Source organism: Rhinatrema bivittatum, chromosome 4 (assembly GCF_901001135.1).
Source record: "Rhinatrema bivittatum chromosome 4, aRhiBiv1.1, whole genome shotgun sequence".
Classification (NCBI taxonomy): Eukaryota; Metazoa; Chordata; class Amphibia; order Gymnophiona; family Rhinatrematidae; genus Rhinatrema; species Rhinatrema bivittatum.
Genome location: NC_042618.1, coordinates 103,603,811 through 103,618,694, shown reverse-complemented (window position 1 = coordinate 103,618,694; position 14,884 = coordinate 103,603,811). Strand labels below are relative to the sequence as shown.

General features: G+C 43.7%; 1 protein-coding gene across 1 annotated transcript in view; it reads left to right on the top strand.

The window, feature by feature from the left end:
• Positions 1-14,884, top strand: part of DNAJC17 (DnaJ heat shock protein family (Hsp40) member C17) — an 89,083-nt gene that overhangs the window by 21,743 nt on the left and 52,456 nt on the right. The window contains exon 3 of the mRNA XM_029598584.1: positions 11,605-11,663. Coding sequence (XP_029454444.1) covers positions 11,605-11,663 — 59 coding nt within the window. The remainder of the gene's footprint in view (positions 1-11,604; positions 11,664-14,884) is intronic.

Here is a 14,884-nt window from a genome sequence, read left to right as displayed (position 1 = left end):
ATCAGGAAAAATGGACAGAAGAGTTTCCTCTGCCCCTTCTGTTTACAAAGTATCTCTTTACTGCTCCTAAAATTAATTATGTTAGGGGAAGTTGGTATCTTCCATTATTTTGACATAAGAATATTGGCTGTTGCCGGTGGAGCACCAGCCTATATAACAATTGATAATGCCACTGAAAAAGGGTGGGTCCTCTGTCTCCATCTTCTATAAAGTGTAGATAACCCACTAGTCTGGACTGGACTTGTGTAGCAGGACTCAAGGAAAGGAAATTAACAGCTAAGACTAAATTTCACCATAATCAAGACAGAAATACAATGGAAGCTAATTTTTCTGTTACAGAATTTAATTTCTGCTGACTATATGGCTTTTGATAACTGAAATTTGTGCGTTTCTGTTTCATGGCTGCTTTATCAATCATTCATAAGTAAATGATTTTATAAGATTTGAAAATATTCAAAAAGTCATGTCATTGAGAAAAGGTTTGAAGTGTTAATGGGTGTTAAGCAGAATGTTTAATTTAGCAAAAGTATTTTATGTTTAATTACTGAATAAACCCTTTATGTGCTGAAAATCATGAGAATCTATCTCTGTCTCTCTAATATATCTACACTTTAAGCTCCATGAAAGCAAACACTCTCCAACTTCTCTTGTATTCCTTTCCTCCCACATGGACTGTGGGCTGCACAAGACTGGGAGCTCCTGTATTTATTTCAGTTGCAGGACTTATTATGAATTCATCATATTCTGTTTAACTTGTACTATGCTGCACATACTACCAATGCATTACACAAATAATACTAATAATACTACTTTATGGAGAATACAGTCAAGGTGTAAGCGGATGATGCAGTGTATCCAAACAGCTGCAAGTAAATCAGAAATTCAAGGAAGGTTATTGTATGTTTGGTTTATTCTCAAGAATATAAACTTTATGAAATAAATAGCTGTTTTAAAATAAAGACAAAATGTGTGTTTATACTAGGTATATCATGTGTGTGCCATGGGATTGGAGGAGGGGACTGTAAAGAGACACAGGGCTTTATCCAAAAATTACTTTTTACTGTGTTGTCCACATGGAAAATATCCTTCTTGAATAAGACCCTTGGAGTAATGTTGTGGTACATAGGATATATGACAGCTAACATTGGAAGGACGGGGGCCTGAATTTGGCAACTGATGGCCTGGTTCCTTTTTATACAGCCAGTGAGTCTGTGACAGGTCAGGAATTGACATCTCTTATGGAAAGCTGATTGGGGAAATTCAGAAATCATATGTTTTAGCTGATGATAAAATATGGGTTTTTCTTCCACATTGGAGATCCAAAAAATACCAGTCTGGGTAGTGGTTTAGTTGAGACTTCAGTTTGCAAAGGTAAGTGGAAATTAAATTTCCATATATGACTTAAGGTCCATCACAACATGTGCATGTGCAATATGTATTTTATGCAATAGAGTAAATTAATCCACTTTATGCATCTGCCAATACTATGGTTTTTAATAATATAAACTCTATTGGGTTTTTCAAATCCAGAATTGTAGTACTATAATTTCTAGCGGGGCTGAATTAGTCATGACATGTGGGTGAAGTCATCTGATGACACCAAACAAACCCTTCTCTTTTAGGTCATAGAGCTTTTGCTACTGAGAATGTGTGGAAGTTTCCATGTGGCATTGTCTCATGAGTCCTTCAGTCTTTTTTTCATCCGAGCATCAGCATGGACATGTACCCCGTCTCTCCAGTTTTCTTTAATATTTATTGGTATCTTCAGTTTTATAACTTTTTTCGATTACTACATTGTCTTGCACTTTTCAGTGCTCTTAAAAGAAATAAATAAGATGTCCGGCATGAAGAAGCCCACCATCAGTGGCTTCAAAGATTGTGTATGTGGTAGGAAAATGTCCATTGCTGATAGACATGACATTTGTTACTGGTGCCTAGGACCGAACCATGACCAGTTGAACTGCTATCACTATGGTTGGATGTTCCTGCTCACAGACATCCAGATCCTGGAAGATGAAGGAACTGCTTAAGTCTCTGACGAACAACCGTTCCTCCTCCTGGAGCACAGCCTCTTCAAGCTACACGGGGGCCAAGTTGAGCTGGAGCTCCTTGAGCAAGCCTCCTCCTTTGTTGGAGCAGGCCTGGGCCTCCTCCACCTTGTTGGGCTCAGATAAGCAGAAAAGGCGCCATTCTCAGGTGCTAGTAAGCCTGGCATGTGCATCATGGAGCTCATGGCCTAGTAAAAAGAAGCATCACTCTTTGGAGCCGGTGGTGCAACCAGTGCTGAAGAAGCATGGAGACTTGACACTGACGATGCAGTCAATGCATATAGCCCTGATGTCATTGACACACCACTCATTGATGCATTGAGCACTTGTGTTGACACATTGCACTTGATGCATCTAGCACTGTCATTGATTATGATCCCCTCTTCAACACCTTGATACTCTGAGCAAGGATCTGCACCATTGATGCACAGGGCCTCTGTGTTACAGATATAACTTTTCATTAAATTGCCAGTTCCTTCCATGCACTTGGGGAGAATGGCAAATGAAGAGGGAGATAGACTTATCACCATCTTTTTCATGGGTAATTTCTCTGAGGCTATTGGACTAAGGCCTGCGACTGGACACATCAGATCCCATCTGCTCTGTGGTGCCCATTATTTCTAACCAGATCTTGGGTCAAATTTTACAAAGTCCAGAAGATGTACCAGAAGATTCCATCTTAGTCTCTGAAGAGGATGTTCCACTCTCAGTGCCCAGCCAAGGGCACAGGTACCCTTGGTCCAAGTGGCAGAGTTGGTGAAGATTTAGTTTACCCCCTGGTGGCTAAAGACAAAGAGGGCATGCTCCAAACTCTCTCCTTTCCAAGGAGGAGTCCCTTTTACCTTGACCATATGATGCCCTCGCTCATGAAATTACACTGGTTACACTTTACCTGGAGAATACAGTATAAAGTGTTGAACCTCATCTTACAACCTGTTGAATAATGACTCATCCATATGACTTGCCTCAACTCTTTGCCTATATAAACCAACCAAACAACTGCACTCGGCCAATAAACGTTTATTGGAAGTTCCAGCATGAAATTTACCAGACTTGATATCACCAGAAATAGAGCTTTATTGGTTGCTGGCCCATGCCTTTGGAGCTCACTGCCAGAGTTCTTTGGACTGCCTTGACATTAAAGTCTTTTAAAAAAGCATTAAAAACCATTTCTTCACTATAGCATACCAAAACTAATCAGCCTGCATTGTTGCTTTTGCTATACCTGTATATTATTGTTTTATCCTGTTTATCTTGTACACACTAAGGTTATGTATATAAATGTGTGTGGGATAGAAATTTAAATAAATAGATCAGGGAAAAAAACCCTCCACATCCAGTTGAAGGATGTTCACCAGGAGTACTCCCCTCCAAGGAGAACAAGATTCCCTCGTTTTGTCATCTAATTCATTATTGTGTTCCTGGATTAGTTCCTCCTCTTCCCCTTAGATCAGAGGAGGGATCATCAGGAATGCCCTCCAACCCCTATCTAAACCTCCAGAACATTCATCTCTACTGGAGGACCTCTACTATTCTAGGTTCCCAGATAAGTTGGGTAGAATGCTAGGAGCTAATGTCCATAAGGACAAAGACTCCTATACAGAAGTCTTTGACTTTCTCCTGATTAGATACCCTGGTAGAGCTGGCAGCCATTCGAACCTGCAAGAATTACAAAGAAAATTTGGGAGAACCTGATTTCCTGTGCTCCAGTAGCCTGGAAGTTAGACCTAATGTATAATGTCCAGAAAACTCTGTGATTTGGAGTAGTACAACTGTCTCACCAATCAGTTGTGGTGGACTTAGCATTAAAACAAAGACAACAAGAATATTCTCAAATACTCTATCAGGGAAAGATACCAGGCTGCTGGACATTTTGCTTAATGCTCACATTTCCACTCACTAGTTTTGCATGCTGCAATACTTGCATGTTTGCGTTCAAAAACCAAAACTGCTCCTTGCTCCAATTGATGGCTACTGTGCATGCCTGCAACTGCTCCTAAAAGCGAAATAATATATATGCCATCTTATTCGTTCAGTTTACAAAGTGTTTGACACAATGGCCTGCTCCTCAACAGCTTCTATAGGAGCATGTCAAATGGCCTGGTTGAGGGCGAGAAGCTTACACGATGATATTCATGACATCGTTCTTTGCTTGGGAGATCACCTCTTTGGAGACAAATTCAGAGAAACAGTTGCTCAGATCAAGGAGTAACATGTAGCAGTTCATTCGCTCTCAACCAACTGTGAACAACAGTCAACTTGAAGGCAACCCTACTACGCTTTTAAGTGATTGTACTTTCAGAGATGCCCCTACTGGCAATTTTGGCAGTATCATGCTCTTCCTCTGCTGCCACAACAACAGCAACTTCCAACTCCAGGGCGCCAGTGCAAAAGACGGCAACAAAAAGCAACACAGCAGGGCCATCCAAAACCTGGACAAAGTTTTGGACCAGTCTCCAAATCCAGCACTCATCCTCTCTGATAAGGGTGAGAATCCTTCTCTCCTGGAGGAATGGCACAAGATCGCCGGGTGCTCAAGATTATGGAATCTGGTTACTACTTGCGTTTCTCCCAATTTTCAACACTTCCTCATTGCTCAGTCTTCAATATGGATCTGTCTCACTCTGCTCAGCTCTGCTTGGAAGTGGAGTCACTCCTCTAACAGGCCAGGAGTTCTATTCCTACTATTTTTGTATCCCCAAGAAAACCAGGGGATTGAGACCTATCCTGGATTTAAGAAGTCTTAACAAGACTCTACTATGATAAAAATTCAAGATGAACTCCCTCCATACGATTGTGCCTTTCATCCAAGCGGGGGAATGGACGGTGTCCTGGATCTGAAAGATGCCTATGCCCAAATACCCATCCATTTCTCCTATTGGCACTATCTATGCTTTGTGATGGAATCCTTCCACTACCAGTACAAAGTACTCCCCTTTGGTCTTTCAGTGGCACCCAGTGTCTTTTTATCAAATGCCTGGCTGTAGTAGCAATGAAACTCTGTGTTTTCCCTTTCTTGGATGACTTGCTGAAAATTGCGACTTCCTGCAAAGGAGTGTTGACTTCCCTACAGAAGACAATTCAACAACTACAATTTCTAGGATTCCTAGTGAATTTGTAAAAAAAATGTTAGCCCCGATCCTGTCTCAGAAAATCAAATTATTCAGGAAATGAATAGACTCACTGCAGGAGAAAGCCTTCTGATAGATCAAGCCAACATCCTCAAATCCATAGCATATCATTTTCTGACAAAAGACAACAGCCAGGGAAGTACTGGTTGTTCTTGGCCACATGGCAGTCACGGTTCATGTAGTATCACTAATGCATCTCCACATGCAAGTCCTGCAGTGGGGCCTCTGCCTCCATTTGGATCAGTTAACCCAGCCCCTGACATCTTTAGTCAGCCTGTCAAGAGATGAAATAAGACCTCTACTTGTGGCTAGACCCCCCTCCACCTTACAGGAGTGGTACCACTCTGTCTACTACCTCATTAGGTGACATTAGCAACAGACACTTCCTTCAAAGGATGGGGAGTGCACACAGGTGTCTTATGAACCCAAGGGACTTGGTCATTAGTGGAAAGCCAATTTCAAATCAATTTGCTGGAACTGCGAGCAATCAGACATTCCTTAAGTGCTTTCTCCTGTCTCCTGAAGGGGAAGAGAGTTCTCATTCAAACCGACAATCAAATAGCTTGTTTTATGTCAACGAGCAGAGAGACACAGGGTCATTTTCTGCCAGCAGGCCATAAAGGTATGGGAATGGTTATGCAACCATTAAAAAAAAGTCTTCAAGCGATCTGCCTTGTACAGGGTATACATATTTTAGAAGAATCTAAATATGTACACCCTGGAGAAAAGGAGGAGCAGAGGTGATATGATACAGACTTTCAGATACTTGAAGGGTTTTAATGATTTAAAGACAACAACAAACCTTTTCCGTTGGAAAAAAATTAGCAGAACCAGGGGTCACGATTTGAAGCTCCAGGGAGGAAGACTCAGAACCAATGTCAGGAAGTATTTCTTCACGGAGAGGGTGGTGGATGCCTGGAACTCCCTTCCGGAGGAAGTGGTGAAGACCAAAACTGTGAAGGACCTCAAAGGGGCGAGGAATAAACACTGTGGATCCATAAAGTCTAGAGGATGTGAATGAAGAGAGGGTGGCTTGCGGGAATGACGGCTACTACCTGGAGATAATACCCTTATTCAATAAACATACACACGGTTAATGCGACTCCAACATTGCTCTATGCTTCAACGGCAAAAGGAAATATGGGGAAAAAAGGATTTGCATTCACAAAAAAGCGGGGAGTAGCTTGCTTGTTATGGCGGTTACTACCCTGAATCAATTAAGCCTGATACTTCACTTTCAGTGCATATCCAGCATAGCTCTCTGCTTCAACGGCAGTGAGGGAATGAAGAACAGTGGATTTATATTCAGACAACAACCAACAAGGACTGAATTGCACTGGCTGGGTAAACAAGCATGGGAGTAGCTTGCTTATTGTGGCGGTTACTACCCCTAACCAATTTAAACTAGATACTTCACTTAGATGCAGTTCTACATTAATGGCAGGGGTGGAAGGGAATTAGAACCAAAAGTTTACTAAGGGCCAAGAGTAACAGATAATTATGATGAAAAAAAAAAGAAGTGTGAAAGCTTGTGGGCAGACTGGATGGGCCGTTTGGTCTTCTTCTGCCGTCATTTCTATGTTTCTATGTTACCTTCTGGGAATCACCAACACATTAGCATAGCAGGGTATTTTGCCCTCATGAATGGTCTCTTCAGTCAACAACAATGGACTGTTTGACCTTTTGGGGACATCCTTCAATTGACCTCTTTCTGTTGGAGGAAAACGGAAACATGGAAAAATGTTGTTCTGTGCTTCATAGAAATCTCAGATCCACTCAGGATACTCTTCGCTTACCTGGAATGCAGATCTCATTTACCCTTTCTCACCGATTCTGCTGGTACAGAAATCGCTCAAAAACCAGGCCCACCTGATACTTAGTGCACCAGCATAGCCCAGACATGTGTGATTTGCATATCTAGTACAAATGTGCCTCATCCCCCCCCCCCACACACACACACACATACATACTTATTGAGTCAAGGATGAATCATCCCCCAGAGAGATCGATGGGGATGATGTAAGCATCACAACATCCTTGTTGTGGTGCTTATAGTCCCCATTACAGACATGGCTTGTAAAGGAAAGTGGTGAAGAGGCAGTGAAACGCTTTTTGACATGTCAGACATGAAGTCATTATTCTTGTTCTCCTAAGTATTTTTTATTACAGGCAGTTTTATAATTACTAGCAACATTATAAGCATGACATTTGTGCTTCAGCCTCGGACTTCTTTTCTTAGACACACAGACGCTGCAAGTTAAAGATGCAGAGTTACAAGATTATAGAACAGATATAAGGTCAGTTAACATGCCATCTAAGATTATAGAACTTTTCTTGAACAGATACAAGGCTAGTTGACATTCCAACTAATTGCAAGCCATCATTTACATATGAGGAAAAGATAATTAGTGTGGAGGTCGAGAACAAATTACCATTTGACCATTTGGCTTTCCATTATAAACAAATAACCTAATCACAGAAATTTTGATAATTATGTAGCCTAGTTTGGGGATGAAAATGTACAAGTAAAAATTCTATATAAAGGTATGTAATCAGTACAATTATTTGAGAGGGCGTTTATGCTGATGCCTTGCATGGCACTTTGCCTCTCCATAAGGTACATTTATTATTTAATATTTATATTTTATAGCATTTAAATAACCTTTTCTCTACCACTGTTGGCTCTAAGCACCTATCTTCAGAGAACCACAGCAGGGTCAACTATATCATTTTTACCTTCCCTCTCAACTTGACAGCCTGAATGTTGAGCACTCGCTGATCACGTCATTCTCCTTATCCAAGGAAGTTGAGGATATAATAATATCCACCAGAAAACCTTTGACTAGAAGAGCTTATGGCTTAAAATGGAAATTATCATATTGGTGTCAACAAAGCACTTTGAACCTGTTTGCAAGCGAACCGTGAGAGCTGCTTTGGTACTTGTTTTTTCTTTCCTCCTCAATTCTCAGTGCTTTGTCAGTGAGAGTGCTTCTTGGTGCCATAGTGGCCTATCATGTGCAGATAGAAAGTAAACCAATCTCCACTCATCCTTTTAGTGTCAAAATTTAGGAAAGGCCTGTGGCATACTAAACCTCCTGTGACCAAGCCAACTGTTCCATAGTACCTTAATGTGGTTCTAGCTCAGTGTATGAAGTCATCTTTTGAACCATTAGAGTCAGTTTCTCTAAAGTCTCACATGGAAAGTATTACTCCTTGTTGTAGTCAATTCAACCAGATGTCAGTGAGCTTCAGGCATTGCTTCATTACTCTCCTTGTATGCAGTTCTTCCACAATAAAGTAGTGCTCCACACCCACCCAAAGTTTTTACCAAAAATAGTATCATCTTTTTATGTAAATCAAGCCATCATGTTACCTACATTCTTTCCAAGGCCAAATGCTGATGAAGATGAACTGTACAAGAGCTTTGGTTTACTACTGGAAGAGAACTCTACCACCACTATTCATCTCTTACAATCCTAACCAACTGGGTATAGCAGTTGCCAAACATACTTTGTCCAATTTGCTAGCAGACTATATTGCAGATTATTAGCACTAGCAGGCTTTCAGATTACAGACTCAGTTAAGACTCATCAAATGAGAGCTATGACTGCATCAGTGGCATTTTCAAAGCTGCAACTTGGTTGTCAGTGCATATCTTTGCGTACCATTACTGTCTGGACAATCTATGGACAATTTATCAAAGTGCAACAGTAAATTTGCACAAGCAGTTTTGTGTAGCCTGTTCACCCAGTAGTCTATTCACCATGGTGGAATCTGGTTTGCTTATTCAGTAAATGCTCCACTGCAGCCCTCAGCTTGGGACTTCCCATGTGACATGGCTAATTCACCCCTGCTTGTCGACTGAGAAAGCAAATTTACTTATCATAAACAGTGTTCTCCATAGACAGCAGGATGAATTAACCATGTTAAATACTCTCTCGCTTCTCTGAAGCATCGAGTACCTAGCTAGACTTAGCTCTAAAATTACCTGAGGGGCTCACAAGGTAACATCCAAGCAAGAACGCCTACACATGCTTAGAGCAAAAAGTCTATGAGCTAATAGAGAGAGAGACCATTCAGCGCTATCGGATAATGTCACCTACGTGTCATAGCTAATTCATCCTGTTGTCTTAGCCTGTTATGTGTTTCTACAACAGTGTATTCACTTCCAGTCCTCGATGACTGCAAATGGGTATTGTTTTCAAGATATCCTTGATGGATTTGCTTGCACACTGCCTCAGCTGCATGCAGATCTATCTCACTAAGGATATCCTGAAAATCTGACCTGTTTGTGGTCTTCAGTTACTAGAAGTGACTACCACTGTTCTACAATATCATGGTTGGTTGAATGCATGAGGTGGCACACATGGAGAAAATTCAGTACAAACACTTGTACACCTTTATTCTCCAGTCAGTCAGCTAACTCAATTTTTCAAGTCTAAAAATAATGATTGGGGTTGATTTAGTCTGACCTGGAGATATTTTTTGATCGTTACTATAGGCTTTTAAGATTGGACTCAAATTCTCATGATATTTGTGATCCAGATCTTGTTCAACTAATATATTTATTTTTTGCACTAAAACAATATCCTATACCTACTATACATACATATATACATACATACATTTCTTTTCTCATCATAGTTGACATTGTGGACTGTCTCACCCTTAAGGACCATGAACCCATGTCTAGTGTTATATTAAGATCTTTTTTTCACAATTTATAGCAAAGTTAATTAAAGATGGAAATGTTTAGCTATGCTTATAGTGGAATTTGTCTGAAGGCCGTATCTGATATAAATGTTACAATGGGCGTTCTTGCTGCTCATCCCACTATTGACTAGATTATGCTTGACGTTTGTCATCTACAATTCACACACAATTGTGGAAGGCAACCTGTTACCACTATTGTTCATTTCTGAAATGTTTTGTGACCTGAATTAGATATTTAGAATGTTATTTTAGTAAGTTTTTTTATGGTCTGTATATATATATATATATAAATTGTTTTATTGTATCTCACTGTGATGGATATTCTGATATGGCAAGCAATCAATATGATAAAATAATTAAGACTAGAGGAGGCTGTCACTGTAGCTCAGGCTGTAGTGCTGTGGCACAGGTGAGCAAGGTTTGGATCTCTAATACATTGGGGTTGGTCAAGCCTAACAATGTCATGGCAGTGGTGCTCTCAGTTTAGGGAGGGAGCAGAGCCAGTGTTAGACATGCTGGGGCCCAGGACAAAAACTAAGTAATGAGGACCTTCGTTTCATCCCCTTAGATCCTGGATTCTCTTCCCCACTCCCACACAGCATCTTCTGCCACACATGCTATCCTGGGTCTGCTCCCTTTGATTCCTTGACCTTTCCCCTTATTTCACCTCCTTAATCCCTAATCCTCTTCATCCATTCACTAATCCCGAATCTTCTTTTCCATGCCCTGCACCACTTTCTCCCCTCATTCCCACCAACTCCCTCAATCCTGGGTCCATTGTTTAACTGCCTCTTCTCCCTCTTGCTCCCTGTGATTCTCCATACTTTTTTCCTCACTTCCCCAGCCTTCTCAAGCGAACCTCTAAGTTTTCTTCCTTAGTTGCCCCATCCTGGCAATCCTCTAGTTTTTACTGTCTTTCCCCCACAATACCAATGAACCTCTGTTCCATCCCTCCCATCTTATGGCCCATCCTGTCACAGTGTGTGTGTACATGTTCAATTGGCAGCAGGCAGAAGTAGGAAGAGAGAGAAATTATTTTGGGATCCTGAATGTGTACCAGTCAATGCACCGATTAATTCTCTTTCTGCCTCTACCCACTATCTACTGAATACATGCCCCCTGGGTCATGAGCATGCCTCTTAACATAGCACTGTGAAGCCTTCAGCTCTGTTTTGTTGGCAGCAGGGTCCCTTATGAAATTGCAGCTCCAGACAGTTTCCCTGGTTGTCATCTCTTCCCCTCAACTAACACTGGCCCTGCCAGGAAGGAAGACTGCCTTTGCTACTATGACTGCCTCTGCTGGCTAACAAGGAACACTGAAGCTGTGCCTCAGTGGAGGCAGCTTTCCAGCCACTAGGTCAGTGAGAGTCCATTAAGCTGCCTGCATGCCATTTGGGAAGGGGAATACAAAAATGGCAGGATTGAAAGGGAGATATTGAAAACAATAATAATCTTTTGCTCAATCCAGATTTATGCTTGGAAGATGGATTATTCCTGCAGCCTATAGTGTATTAAACAGAATATTGTTTATTTGGACTATTGTTTTCATGAGGATAGTGTTGCATATGGATACACATGGAGACAGATCCCTGTGTATTGTGACTAATTCAGCTAATTATCATTTGTTCTGATTTTTTTTTTGTATTCAAACCTGGTTATATCCTGTCTCTTCCCTTTGTCCTCCACCTGGACCTTCTCTCCATGTGCTCCAGCGGAGCTGTTCCACCAGCTGTCTCAAGCATTAGAAGTGCTCACAGATGCAGCAGCGAAAGTAAGAACCTCCTTCACCTGGAAGCAGTAGCTGTAATTGTTGAGGAGAAAAATGTACTCCGGATGGAAAAGAGAAACTAGATACATGGGGCTGGGAAAAAAGGAAGTGTATTTAAATAAGAAAAATGTTGAAGGAAAAGTCCATAGTTATTAGGCGATTAGACTTTGGGAAAGTTTCCACTTATGTCTGGGAGTGAGCAAAAAGGAATCAGTCTCCTCTTTGGGATCTGCAGGGTACGTGCTAGAGACAAGAGACAGAATGTTTGGCTCAAAGGCCCTTTGGTCTGATCCAGCAGGGCACATCTTACATTCTTTTGTTTATACCAACCTTCACTATGTGAATGGATCAACAGCAATCTAAAACCATTAATTTTTTTATTAACACAGTTATTAAGAGCACTCATTAAATAAAGACCATCATAAAATGCAGTGTTTTCTTCATTTGTTTAATATATGATTAAGTATATTTTATTGAGTAGGGCACCCACCCCCTCCTCTGATGACCTAATTCTGCTGCCTCTCTAATTCAGAAGATTAGGATCTATAGGCTTTGACTGGCCTGCAGAAGAGAGTTGCACAGCAGTTTGGGAGGAGTTTTTTTTGTGTCCGCACTCCAGCCATCTTTCACTCAGTCAGGTTAAGTTGCCTCAAAAGAATTTTTAAAGGATTGAAAACATAAAGATGCTTATTAGATCTTGCCATAATGATTTGAATAGCCAAGACAGAAAGATATATAAATATGCAATATATTTGGAAACTTCGGGAATTCTGTGTTAGTGTGATCTAATCACTTTCTATGCTTGGTTATCTTGTAACTTTATTCCTCTAAGGTTTATTATCGGTACATGTGGCAAGATATTTGCTGCATCTTTAGCAGGCATTCCCTGTACGTACCAGGATCAGTCCAGACGGTGGGTTATGTCCCCCGTCCAGCAGATGGAGTCAGAACAGAGCTTGAGAGTGCCACCATATATACCAGTACACCCTCTGCTGGAGCCCAGTATCTTTCTGACTCCAGCAGATGAGAGTTGGGGAAACCAGTGACTTCCCCAGGGTGACAGGATCCCAATCTTCTTTCTTTCTTCTGAGCTTCTTTTCCTGTCACTTTCTTTAAGCATTTTGGATCAAGTTAAGTTTTTAAAAAAAAAAGTAAGTTCTAATTTTTGAGGAGGCGTGTCTCTGCTCTGTTCTGCCTCACTCCGCTGTTCCCTTCTTCTTTGCTGGGGTAAGTGGACACCTTTTTATTTTTCAACAGGTATTTTCCTTTTCAAGACGGTGCCCCGTGGATGCCGGTGGTGCCGGCCTCTTCACGCGACGGCTGACGGTCCTGCGGCCCGGCGACGCTTTTTCGCGGGTTCGGCTGCGCCAACAGGGGGAATCCCCCGGCGAATTGGGACCTCTTCGGCGGGTTGCGAAGGCCACTCAGGCCCCCCCGCGGCACGCTTCACTCTTTCAGGCCCCCCCCCCCCCCCCCCCCCCCCGAGGCGTTTCTGAACCCGGAGTTCCCATGCCGCGGTCCTCAAGGTGCGAGACCTGCGGAGAGCCGGGGTCTCGGTTTTCGAGGGAGGGGGTTTGTCCGCGGTGCCTCCCCGAGGGGGAAGGCACCTCGCACGGTCCTGGCTCTACTTCAGTTCCGCCCTCCCCACAGCCCGGGAAGCGCGGGCCAGCCACTTTGCCGCCATTGGCGGGAACGGCGGCCATTTTTGATTCGGATCGCGATGCGGCAAGGTCTCCAGAAGGGGAAGGGGTCTATCGAGAGTTCTCTCTCCCGAATCGGGCTTCTGAGGGGGGTTTGCCCGACCGGGGGCCTCAGGAGGGCCCCTCCTCGGGGATGTCATCCAGCTTGCCGTTCTTTTCTCCTGACTTTATTTTAAAGATGCACAGTGCTTATTTGCAGGGACTGGTAGGCCAGGGGGGTCCCTCCATGGGACCTCCTCCTCCCAAGACCCCTAAGATTTCGCTTGCCCCTCCCGGTTCTCAGAACCCGGTTGGCCCTGTCCCAGGGACCACTGGTTTGCCATCCCGGCCTCGTGCCGCGGGGGTGGCTTCACCAACAGGTTTTGACCTCTCGGATCCGCCGGACACAGCGCATACTGACGGGCAGGCGGATGGAGACGATCCACGCGCACTACGGATTTTTCAGAAGGAAGAGCTAGATGAGCTCATTCACCAGATTATACAGGAGCTAGACCTTGATCCTCCACCGGATCCTCCAGCGCCAGTGGCCCCTGCTGTCGCTACGTCTTCAAGGAAAGGGGACCCAGTTCTTGCCGCCCTCCGGCCTAGGGCGCGGGCCTTTCCCATTCATGAGTCCTTTCTACAGCTTCTCACCAGGGAATGGGACACTCCTGAGGCGTCATTGAAGGTCACCCGTGCCATGGAAAAATTGTATCCCCTGCTGGAGGATTTTTTGGATCTCATTAGGGTTCCCAAGGTGGACTCAGCAGTTTCGGCGGTGACGAAGAGGACGACAATCCCGGTCACAGGCGGGACGGCCCTACGGGACACGCAGGACCGCAAGCTGGAGACTTTCCTTAAACGGGTTTTTGAAGTCTCCGCTCTAGGGATGCGTGCCGTCATGTGCAGCTCACTTGCACAGCGGGCCAGTCTACTCTGGGTTCAACAACTTCTCACGTCTCAGGAGTTACCTCCCGAAGAGGCCGCCCAGGCGGACAGCCTGGAATCTGCCATAGCTTACGGGGCGGACGCTCTGTATGACCTCTTTCGAGTGCTGGCGAGGTCCATGGTGTCGGTGGTAGCGGCCCGTCTGCTTCTGTGGCTCCGTAACTGGTCGGCGGATGCCTCCTCCAAGTCGAGTCTTGGCTCCCTTCCGTTCCGGGAGAAGTTTCTCTTTGGGGAGGATCTGGACCAAATCATCAAGTTTCTGGGGGAAAACTCGGTGCATCGGCTACCCGAAGATAGACAGCGCCCTTTCCGGTCCTTTGCCTCAGCCAGAACCAGGGCTAGGGCACAGTGGCGATACAGGTCGTACTGGCAGCCTGGCCCTCGGTCAACCCCCAGCAGGCCCCAGGCCTGGTTGCGTTCCTTTCGTGGGCGGAGGTCCGTGCAAGACGGTCCAGGGCAGGGGAACCCCCCCGCAAAGTCCGCCCAATGATGCCAGAGTAGCCCACTCCTCCAATTTCACCATCGGGGGCCGTCTCACAGAATTCTACGAGGAGTGGGTAAATATTTCCACAGACCAGTGGGTCCTGGACACTATAA